This window comes from Vipera ursinii, assembly GCF_947247035.1.
Source record: "Vipera ursinii genome assembly, chromosome: 2".
Taxonomy (NCBI): Eukaryota; Metazoa; Chordata; class Lepidosauria; order Squamata; family Viperidae; genus Vipera; species Vipera ursinii.
The window spans coordinates 128,867,278-128,879,562 of NC_139513.1; the positions used below are offsets into that span (position 1 = coordinate 128,867,278).

At 37.9% G+C, this 12,285-nt stretch overlaps 2 protein-coding genes across 2 annotated transcripts in view; one reads left to right on the plus strand and one right to left on the minus strand.

Moving 5' to 3' along the window:
* Window positions 1–12,285, plus strand: part of GPRC5C (G protein-coupled receptor class C group 5 member C) — a 420,745-nt gene that overhangs the window by 171,945 nt on the left and 236,515 nt on the right. The gene's annotated exons all lie outside the window — the stretch shown is intronic.
* Window positions 1–12,285, minus strand: part of TTYH2 (tweety family member 2) — a gene marked incomplete at its 5' end in the record, with an annotated part of 97,065 nt that overhangs the window by 17,494 nt on the left and 67,286 nt on the right. The window contains 2 exons of the mRNA XM_083352075.1: window positions 1,637–1,729; window positions 10,914–10,969. Coding sequence (XP_083208201.1) covers window positions 1,637–1,729; window positions 10,914–10,969 — 149 coding nt within the window. The remainder of the gene's footprint in view (window positions 1–1,636; window positions 1,730–10,913; window positions 10,970–12,285) is intronic.

The following is a 12,285-nucleotide window of genomic DNA, read 5'->3' on the forward strand; positions in this document are numbered from 1 at the left end:
ACTTAACTGTTACCCAACATTGGTTTTTTAGAAACAGGGATAACATTAGAGCTATAGCGGTTTTACAAAGCCTCATGAAAAAGAAAAGGGCTCCTTCCCTTTGATTTGATATTACCAGGGATTCTCTCTCATTTGATTAAACATTAAAATAAAGGAAAACAGAACTACCTTATTGTTCACCTATCGGCAATAGATGTACACAGAAAGTCATCTCACTTATGCATGGAGGCATTGCTTGATTTCAGATACTGTTGCTAAAGTTCCATATGGAAGCTCAAAGGCATGCATGTCAAAGCCCATGGAGCTGGCAAAACTGAGGAAGCAAGGACAATCTAATTTTCAGGAAGGTATTTATAATGTTAGTCTGAGATAGTTTGTTTTTTTAAAAAAACCTGTCAGGTACAGTTATAGTAAGTTATTACTTTGGCGTCCCTTTGAAACACTTTCTTCTCACAACTTTCACATCTGGACCATGCAGCCTCTTCTCAGATTAAACCAATGGCTTCATCCCTTGCTCACAATCCCTCACAATGCCCTAGGACACAGGTCTGCAACTTGCGGCTCCGGAGCCGCATGCGGCTCTTTCAGCCGGCTTCTGCGGCTCCCAGTCCTCTGCCATGTGCAGTCCAAAAAAAAAAAAAAAAAGTGGGACTAAAAAAGTTCAACCAATCAATTCAAATATGCAGGGTAGGTGCATATCTCGCCTTGGCTCCACTCTTCAGTCAAACCCTGTTCTGCGCATGCGCGCATGTACCTGCATGCGCACACATTTTTTTGCGGCTCCCAGTTTTTCCTTTTGTGAGGGAACCGGTTCCGAGTGGCTCTTTCACTGTTTCAGGTTGCTGACCCCTGCCCTAGGTCCTAGGACATGGGTAGGCAACCTCGGCTCTTTTATGACTCATGGTCATAAAAGAGCCGAGGTTGCCTACCCCTGCCCTAGGACATCTTTCTCAGATGCCTGAGGAGCCCATGGGGACAGACCACCTACCCTCTGAAGCCAATATCACACTACATTTCACGCAGCAGACAAAATGTGACCTTGCAGATGTTGTTGAACTCCAACTGTCATAAGCCTCTGTTATGGTTTGCAGGCAGCTCATCCATGTTATACAGAACACTGAATGACATTTCTTGTCAAAACATTTGTTAAGCAACTGGCTTTTTTATCTAGCTCAAGAAGATTTTGAAATTTCACCTACATCTGACATATACAAATAGAGTTCCAAGTTGCTTAATCTTTCCTGTTCATATAAAATTTCACTCCATCTGTTAAAATGGCTTCCAGTCACTACAGTACTTTGCCCAATCTCATAGAATTACCATCTGGAGACACCAAATCAGTGAAGACTATGAATTACAGGGGATCCTAGACTATTTCCTCTGCTACTGTATGGCCATGGCACCTGTGTCCTGTCAACCATAAAATCATGGTTGTTTTTTTCCTGTTTGTTTTATCTTCTGGTAGCTCATAAGGATATTCAACACATCCCTGGTCAAATAAGTGCCTAAATTTTCATATTTTATCTTTGTCAAATATTGTTTCTGAAAACAGCACTTCTAAATGTATGTAACCCAGAAGCTTCCATCAAAGAGCCTTGCCTGCTTCCATAGGAAAAGACAACGTTGTGCAACTTACTTTGGCTGTAGGGAAAAAAGGCACTGCAAACTGCACAAGACCCTGAATCTGGATCTGCATAGTTGTGAGAGAACGCTGGTAAATAGTCAGGGCCTACAAATAAAGAACACATCATGCAAGGCATCAGCCATTTTTTTCTACATAAATCTTAATTTGCAGTACAGGTAATCCTTGACTTATGACCCCAATTGAGCCCTACATTTCCACTGCTAAGTGAGACAATTGTTACGTGAATTTTGCCTCATTTTACAACTTTTCTTGCTATTAAGTGGATCACTGCAGCTGTTAAATTAGTAACATCGCTTAAAGTGAACCTGGCTTCCCCATTGACTTTGCTTGTCAAAAGGTTGTAAAAGGTGGGGCTTCCAGTTTGCGCCTATGGCGCCAACGGAAGTCCGAGAAGAACTCTCTCCCCGCCGTCTGATCTTTCTTCCTTGGAGGACCCTGAAAAGGGTCAAAAGTCGCCCTGGAGGGGTGACCACCGTGAGGAGGCCTTCCCTGTGATCATGGAAGGGCGGCAGCCCTCTGTTTCATTCGGAGAAACTCCCCTGGCCCAAAGAAGAAGACATTACGGTATCTTTAAAGATAAGAATTGGCAACACTTGGCACTGAAAAACAACTTTTAGGAATAGTGGAGGTGGACATTTATTGGCTTTTATCAAAAACAGCTTCCATGAAAGACTTATCTGCAAACACCAAAGAAATGGAAGGATATTATCCACCACTTGACTATAAACTTATACTTGAAACAATCTTGGCTGAGCAAATGAAAGCCAGACTGCAAAATAAATCTGACAGCTTAAATCTACCAAACCAAAATGGGACTTCAACTGATGAATTGACAATTCAAAAAGCAAATGAAGAGGAGGAAATTAACATTAAAATAGGGGACGCTAAAGAACAACAAATACAATCTACTGAGGACCTTGATGCCCAAATCTTGATTCTAACTACAAAATCTACAATTCAAAAAACAACAGAAGCTGAATAAAGTAATACTAAGATAGAGGATGCCAAAGGCCTTCAAATAAAGTACATTGAGAAGAAATTACATCAGAAGAAATTTCTTTAGCTATTAAACAGTTGAAATTGGGCAAAGCTCCGGGAACAGATGGATTAACAGTAATTTATTATAAAAAGTTGCTGAAATGATTGAACCTTTAAAGATTTTGTTTAATGAAATTCAGACTGGAGGCGCAGTTCCTCCATCATGGAGGACAGCTTTTGTATCGTTGATCCCAAAGGAGGATCAAGATTTTTTTTTTTATTGAAAAGTTTTAACATACAATTTTTCTTTAAAAATCCCCCCTCCCCCTCCCTTCTCCCTCCCCCCCCTACCTCTCCCCCCTCCCCCCCGACTTCCCAGAGCTAAATACAAGGTATATATAAAAAAAACAATCATAAACAACCATATACTAACAACTATAAACTCTAAAATCCATCACTCTCTAGCTTATATAGGATAAAACAAACCTTAGTAATATTAAATATATATAAAGAAACTAAAATAGAAAAAGAAAAAAAGAAAGAAGACTTATTCAAATGCTACATGACACTTCTTAACCCTATACTTGTTCTGGATAAACTCAATCCATTTTCTCCATTCCATAATATAGTGTTCTTGCGAGTGATCTTTCAAATAGGCCGAAATCTTCGCCATCTCTGCCAGGTCGGAAACCTTTAAAGTCCACTCTTCTATGGTCGGCAGTTCCTCTTTCTTCCAATACTGACCTATCAAAAGTCTTGCTGCCGTAATTAAATTCAACATCAACTTGGTGTCCACAACTGTAACATCTGTAATTATTCCCAACAAAAAAAGTTGCGGACAAAACTTTATCCTCTGTTTAAAAATCTTCTGCATGTTCCACCAGACTTTTATCCAAAAAGCCTTAACCTTTTTACAAGTCCACCATATGTGAAAATATGTTGCGTCTTCATCACCGCACCTCCAACATTTAGGCTGATAATTTGGATACATACTTGCAAGCTTTTTAGGATCTAAATGCCATCTATAAAACATTTTGTAAAAATTCTCTCTTAGATTTTGAGCTTGTGTAAATTTTACGTTTCTCACCCAAATCTTTTCCCACGTGTCCATTGTGATAACTTCCTGGATGTTTTGGGCCCATTTTATCATACAATCCTTAACAAGTTCTGTTTCTGAATCAATCTCTATCAATGCAAGATATATCCGTTTAATATGTGCTGGTCCCTGATTTCTAATTTGCTTTATCAAATTTTCATCAGTCATTGTAAAACCATTTTTCTGGTCTTCTTTCCACCTGGCCCGTAACTGAGTATATTGAAACCAGTTTTGAACAACCTCCTCTTCTCGCAAGAGGCTATATGATTTCAAACACCAGACATTTCTTTCCAAGCTTAGGATCTCCTTGTACGTAGTCACATCATGTTTGAAACCAGCATGTATATTTTCTATTGCGTGTTTTGGAATTGCCCACAGTGGTATCTTGCAATCTAGCTTATGTCTATACTTCTTCCAAACTCTCAACAATGCCTGTCTTAAAATATGCACTCTAAACACATTGTCTACCTTCTTGTCATACAACAAATATGCATGCCAGCCAAACAACAAATCGTGGCCCTCAAGATTTAATAATCTCTCTTGTGTCAAATTAATCCAGTCACTTATTCCTACTAATGCAGCAGCTTCATAATATAGTTTAAAATTGGGCATTTTAAGACCACCTCTCTCACGAGTATCCTGCATAATCTTAAGTTTAACTCGTGGCTTTTTCCCTGCCCAAACAAATTTATTGATACCTCGTTGCCATTCCTCCAAATTAGAATCTTTCTTAAGAATCAGTATCATTTGAAATAAAAATAAAAATTTAGGCAGGACATTCATTTTCACTGCTGCGATCCGTCCCAACAAAGACAATTGCAATTTTTCCCAACTCTCCAATTCTTTTTGAATTTTCCCCCATAGTTTCTCATAATTATTTTTATATAACTTTGTATTAGAGGGCGACAAAAACACCCCCAAATATTTAACCCTTTTAACAATCTCAAATCCAGTTAATCCTTCTAAGAGAGCCTTTTGCGAAACTGTCATATTTTTGGCCAGAATTTTGGTTTTCTGTATATTAACTTTAAATCCAGAAACCTTCCCATATTGTGTTATTATCTCCATCAGGTCCACAACAGAGTTCTCTGGCTGGGTCACTGTAACAACCAGATCATCTGCGAATGCTCTCAATCTATAATCCTGATCTCTAATTTGTATCCCCTTAATTTTTTCCGAATTCCGTATTTTAACCAATAATATCTCTAATGTTAACACAAATAACAAGGGCGATAACGGACACCCTTGCCTTGTGCCCTTCTCAATATTACATGCTTCTGTCAGACTATTATTAACTATGATTCGGGCAGTTTGTTTTTGGTATAATGCCCTAATCGGTTGTAAAAAATTTTCTCCAAAATCCATTTTGTCTAAAACTTTCAACAAAAATTGCCAATTCAATTGATCAAAAGCTTTTTCAGCATCTAGAAAAATTAGCGCCGCAGGGATCTGGTTGTTCCTTTCCAAAAACTCTAACACATCAACTATATGCCTCACATTATTTTTCATTTGCCTACCACTAATAAACCCCGTTTGGTCCCCATGAATCACCTGTTGCAGAACCCTCATCAGTCTATTAGCCAAAACCTTAGCAAATATCTTGTAATCTGTATTTAAAAGCGATATCGGTCTATAATTTTTAACTTGAGTAGCATCTTGGTCTTCCTTCGGAATCAAGGAAATAAAAGCTGTTCTCCAAGATGGTGGCACCTTTCCCCCCCCTCTGGATTGTCTGGAACAGTTCCTTTAACGGTTTTATCATCTCTAATTGTAGATTTTTGTAGTAAGCCGCAGTCAAACCATCCGTACCTGGTGCTTTATCCACCTTCAATTCCTTAATTGCTGTAAAAATTTCTTCTTCTGTAATCAATTGATTAATCCCCTCTTTTTGTACTTGCGTAAGAACCGGGATGCTAGCATTCTCCAAATATATATCAATGTCTTTTTCATTAATCTTCTCCTTAGCATATAATTTAGAATAAAAATCCACAAAAGCATCCTTAATAAGGTCCTGTTGAAACACAACCCTTCCTTTATGCTCAATTTTGTCTATATTAGAAGCCCTTTGTTTTTTCCTCAATCTATAAGCTAACCATCTACCTGGTTTGTTAGCGTTGCAAAAGGTATTATGCCTGGCAAACCGCAAATTGGTTGCCACTTGGTCAGCCATTAATTTATCAGATTGTCCTCTTAACAGTTTAATAGCCTCCTTAGTCTTCACATCCTCTGAATTCAAAATCAAAGCCTTTTCTTTTTCCTTTATTTCATTCTCCAGTTCTTTCCTCCTAGCTTCCACAGCACGTCTATGTTTATTATTCATATATATCAACACCCCTCTCATGTAGGCCTTGCTAGCATCCCAAACCATATCCATAGAGGTGCCCTTATTCATATTAATTTCAAAAAAATCCTTCATCCGCTGTTTGCATTCTTCCACATTTCTCTGATTTCTAAACAAATTCTCATTTACGCGCCACGAGCGCCCAGTACTTTTGCTTCTAATATGGCATTCTTTTGAGTCAAATCATCCACTTTTTCATCCAAATCTTCCACACATTCCGCCACTTTATGCACTGAAGACAAAATGTCTACCTTCATCACGCTGAACTTCTGTTCCATCCTCTCTTCCATTCTCTCCTCCAATTTCTCCAATTTCTCCTCCATCTGTGCAAATTTATCACCCATTGATTCCAAAATTACCTGGGCATGTTTTTCAAGAGCATCTCGTAAGTCCTTCGGTGTTAATACATCAGGAGGATGCAACGCCTGCAATGATGATTGTTGCACCGGAGAAGTTCCACCACTCCGAAGAGTTTTAGGGGGAGGTTTAGCCGCCATCTTTTACTTTCAATTGTGACGCACTTTCACTTTAAGTTTAAAAAGTCCATCAAGCTCGAGAGTAAAATAAAATAATCCTCTTCACCTTTTCCTCTTGTACCGCTCTGCCTGCTCTTATTACTCCATAGTCCTTCCTTCAGGCAGGGGTGGTCGCAGACGCCTGGCTCTGCTCCAAGAAATCCGGAGCAGAGACGCTGGCCAGCTGGGAGCGACCCAGGCTTCGGGGGAGTTCAATCCTTCAGCCGCCCAAGCTCCAAGCTCAGGCGGCCCCGGAGAACTCGACCCCTACCTGGGGCCTCACCCCCTCCTCTTCTCCCGAGGAGGGGGCTTCAAATTCGCCCGAACAGCTGATCGGCGCTGTTTCGGGCGAAAATCACACAGCTGAGCCGCGGGCAGCCCGGGAAGGCTGTCTCCGGCGCCGCGCAGCCACCAGAAGTCCGGAGGATCAAGATCTTACTCAACCTAAAAATTATAGACCTATATCGCTTTTAAATACAGATTATAAGATTTTTGCTAAAGTATTGGCTAATAGATTAATGCATGTTTTGAAACAAATGATTCAAGTGATCAATCGGGATTTATATCTGGGAGGTATATGAAATATAATGTAAGACAAATTGTTAACTTGCTTGAATATTTGGATAAGAACAACCAAGTCTCCGCAGCATTGATATTTTTGGATGCAGAGAAAGCCTTTGACCAATTGAATTGACAATTTTTATTAAGAGTTGTTGAGGAGATGAATTTTGGAGAAGGTTTTCTACATGCTATTAAAGCTATATATCAACAACAAACTGCACAAATTATAGTTAATGGGGGATTAACAGAGACTTTTAAAATTGAAAAAGGTACAAGACAGGGTTGCCCCCTATCACCATTATTGTTTGTTTTAACATTAGAGATTTTACTAATTAAAATTCGAGAGTCCTCTTTGATAAGGGGAATTAAAATAAAACAGAATGATTATAGATTGAGAGCTTTTGCTGATGACTTGGTTGTGACAGTATCCCAACCGTTACAGTCGGTTATAGACTTGATGGAAATTATAACTCAGTATGGTAAAGTTTCTGGGTTTAAGGTGAATAGTAATAAGACTAAGATATTATCCAAGAATTTATCTATGAGTGAAAGGGATATGTTATCTAAATTAACAGGTTTTGAAATAGTGAAGAAGGTTAAATATCTAGGAGTATATATTGCAGCCTCAAATGTAAAATTGTATAAGAATAATTATGAAACACTATGGTTGAAGGTACAAAGGGACTTAAATAATTGGAAAAAATTACAATTATCATTACTGGGAAGAATTGCAGTTGTTAAAATGAATGTTCTACCAAAGTTTCTCTGTTTCAGATGATACCTATATTGAAAAAGGATGCCAACCTTGATCAATGGCAGAAGGGTATTAACGAATTTATCTGGGCGGGGAAAAAACCAAGAGTTAAATTCAAGATTTTACAAGATGCCAGGGAAAGAGAGGGACTCAAGGCGCCAAATTTGAAATTGTACTATGATGCGGTTGCCTTGACCTGGGTTAGTGATTGGCTTAATCTAACTAACAAGAGAATACTTCATCTTGAGGGATGGGATTTGGTATATGGATGGCATGCATACTTGCTTTATGATAAGAAGGTAGACAGGGCTTTTAAATCCCATATTCTTAGAAGTGCTTTATTGCGTGTCTGGAAAAAGTATTATTATAAGTTAAATTATAAAATACTGATTTGGGGAATTCCTGGACACGCGATAGAGGGCGTATCTATGGGAGTGAGTATGGATATGGTTTCTTATAAGGAACTACTTAGATTGCAAGGGAATGATTGGCAACTTAAACCAGTAGAGGAGTTAAGACAAGAAAACATAAGTTACTCTTGGTTTCAATATACCCAATTGAAAGCTAGGTGGAAGTCAGATCAAAAGGTTGGCATCACAATTACAGATCAAAATTTAGTAAAGCAAATTAGAGATTCAAATTGTGCACATATAAAGAGGATATATAATGCTTTAATTGAATTGGATTCGGAAATGGAACTGGTTAAAGACTGCATGATAAAGTGGGCACAAAATATTCAGGAACCAATTTCGTTGGACACCTGGGAGATAATTTGGGTCAGAAATGTTAAATTTACCCAGGCTCAAAATTTAAGAGAAAATTTTTATAAAATGTTTTATAGATGGCATCTGGATCCCAAGAAGCTGTCCAACATGTATCCTAATCTACAGTCTAAATGTTGGAGGTCTGGTAGTTTAGAAGCTACCTATTTTCACATGTGGTGGACTTGTAGAAATATAAAAGCTTTTTGGATTAAAATTTGGTGGAACATTCAAAAGATTTTTAAGAGAAAGATAAAGTTTTCCCCGCAATTGTTTTTATTGGGCATTGTTGTAGATTGTGATGTTAAAGAAACTAACTTGATGTTGAACATGATAACGGCAGCACGGTTACTGGTGGGACAATATTGGAAGAAGGATAGTTTGCCCACTGTAGAAGAATGGGTGTTTAAAGTTTCGAATCTTGCAGAAATGTCTAAGATTTCTGCTTATCTGAAGGATCATTCACAGGAAAGATATATTTCAGTTTGGAGGAGATGGATAAATTATATTCAAAACAAATATGGGACTAAAAAGTATCATTTAGCTTATGAGTAGATTTTAGTGGGATATTGTTATTGGTACGTTGTTTGTAGTTATGTTAAAAGAGAGTTAAAGCGCATTATGAATTTGGTTAATTGTATATTATGCATAATTTTTATTTAGAATATGATTATTGTAACTATAATCCTGTATTTAGCTCTGGGAAGTGGTGGGGGGAAGTGAGTGGGTTTGGGGTGGGAGGGATTTGGGGATATATTGTAAAATTTTGTTTTTGTAAAACTCTTTAATAATAATAATAAAAAAAGAGAATTTAGCCAACCAAATAATAACTATAACACCGGACATGACCTCTTACCTGAGCCAGATGGAACTGGAAGAAGAAAAAGATCAGATTCAACTAATGACAACTATACTACACCAAACATCGAGAATTGACTTATTAAAGCAACAGTTTAATGATTATAAAGGGGATATTTCTTTTGAAAAATTGACAATTAGATGGTCTCCCTGGACTCAAACAATATGTGTAGGAAGAAAGGGAGACACACTTGAGAATTTAAAGGCACTGATATGGAAGCCTGTTTGGCACAAAAAGAAGGCTAGAGTTAGATTTTAAAAAATGGGTCTTTTTCCTACTTGCTGAGATTTTTAATGACAGAGCTTAAAATTTTCTTTAAATGGACCAAGGGAAATCTTCAAAAGATTAAAAACTGATTTTATAGTTGGATTTTAGATTTCTAAGGGAAAGGAAAACTAGCTATTAGAACACAACTCTGAATTATATAATAGAATTTGGAATGATACAAAAAAGATATTTTTTTCAATAATTGATGAACTATTAAGATGATAAACAGAATATGTTTATATAAAATAAGAATGCACTGAAATGAACAAAGTTTGTATTTTAGACATGATAATTGTTATATAATTAAATAGGGGAAATGTGGGTTACCCGAAAATTAAGTTTTTGAGATACTACAGGTTATTTTGGAACACTGTATTGTAATTACCGTAGGTAAAATTTAAAAACAGGAAATAGATATGTATAAGTGAAAATATATTGAAAATTGTTCTAATTGATTGTGTCATAATTAGAAATGTATTAATTTGATTATGTTATCATAATTAAGGGAACTGGAGAGGGAACTCTTGTTGATGTAACCTGAGCTGATTACAAAAGATTTTGTTATTTGCTATTGTTAACCTTTGATTACCCAACCACCACATTGCTTCATAAATATTTGGATGTAAAATTAGAAAATTAATAAAACTTGTTTTTTTAAAAAAAAAAGGTTGTAAAAGGTGATCACATGACCCTGGGAGCCTGCAACCATCAATAAATACATGCCAGTTACCCGGAGTCTGAATTTTGATCATTTGACCACAGGATGCTGCAATGGTCGTTAAGTGTGAAAAACTGTCATAAGTCACTTTTTTCAATGCTGTTGTAACTTCAAACAGTCACTAAATGAATAGTTATAAGTCAAGGACTTCCTGTAAACAAATTAAATACTATCCCCTTTCAACATCTAAGAGTCAGATTGTTGGGGGCAATAAGCAAATAATACTTCTAGATTGTAAACAGCCCAGAGAGTACTATAAAATACTATGGTATATAAGCCTAAATACTATTGCTATTTCTGTGGAGAGTAAAGCTCACCAATTTCCCTGTCACTGAAAGCAATAAAAAGCCAGCTTTCTCTTTTCATGGCTATTGTGTGATCCTTTGCCAACAATGTACAAATGCAAGCAAGTTCTTACCTGTTGAAAGGGGTTGGCCAGACTTTGTCTACAATACAAATAGTATTGTACGATTTCTACAAAAGCAAAGTGCAAGGGGAAGAGAGTCATTGGTTAAAGTAAGACACATTTAGCAGCTTCTAAACCACACCAGGATAGCACTGCTCAGCACATAGTGCCAAATAGCACAGCACTATGTGGATCGTCTCAGCTTACAAGACTGGCATTGTGTAATATATGCTGATAGAAATAATGCTGCAGAAAAACTTTGCATCTAAAGGTTTTGCCAGACTTTTGACATGAGCAGAATGAGTGGCAACATTCACGCATATATCTATTTTCATGTGCTGCATAAAACATAGCCTGCCATGGATGTATTAATTTGCAGAGACTTCTGCTTTTATTAGTGATCAAGCTATATCTTATAACATGTCTCATAAATGCTGCCTATTAGTATAAATGCAACAGCCGAGGATAACTAATGATTGGTTCACCAATTCTCTATCCTTATTTAGCTCTTACTCACATGTTGATTCTTCCAAACCAATGTCCCCTCCTAATCTGAAGTTCTGCTTTAGTACGTTAAGAGACACAGCAAATACCAAGGATAATTAGCAAATGGTCACATCACATAATCTTTTATCCCTACTAAACTTACTTAACCTTTCCTCTCCTGCCGATCCTTCAAAACAAGTTCGAACAACTCCTAAGCTATGGTTCTACCACAATAAAAGGAAATAAAATGAAATCTGAGTCCCTAGCTTACGAGAAAAATCTCAGAATTTTGGCAAACATTAACAAAGGGGAGATTTTGGCACAGGTTCGATAGCCAGGAGTATTCTCTTATTGCAGGGGTGTCAAACTCAATTTCATTGAGGGCCGCATCAGCATTGTGGTTGCCCTCAGGGGGCTGGGTGGGTGTGGCCTACTGGATGGGCGTGGCTAGAGTGCATATGGCCTACTGGGTGGGCGTGGGTAGCTCTACATCGTTGGCATCAAGGGTGCCTATGGGGGCCTGGGCAGGAGTGGGACAGATCTGAGGGTCTCTGGGCCAGGGCCAAGGCAGTGGGGGCCGTTCCCTCACTGTTTCCAGGATGGCTTCGCAGGCCGCATGAAACCACTTTGCGGGCCGGATCTGTCCCCCGGGCCTTGTGTTTGACATGTCTGTCTTATTGCCTCTGTTCACTGGATATGTTAAACTGGTTTGGGAAAGATAATTTAATGCAGAAGCAGAGTGGGGTAGTTTTTACCTCAAACAGCTATAGGACCCTTGTGGGGTAAATTAACTCTGATTGGTCAGTATTCTCATAAGATGCCAGTTAATAGACTAAGGTTAGACCAGAAGACCTCTCTTCTAACTTTTTGATTCTATGATCTTTCGCTCCTTATTTTT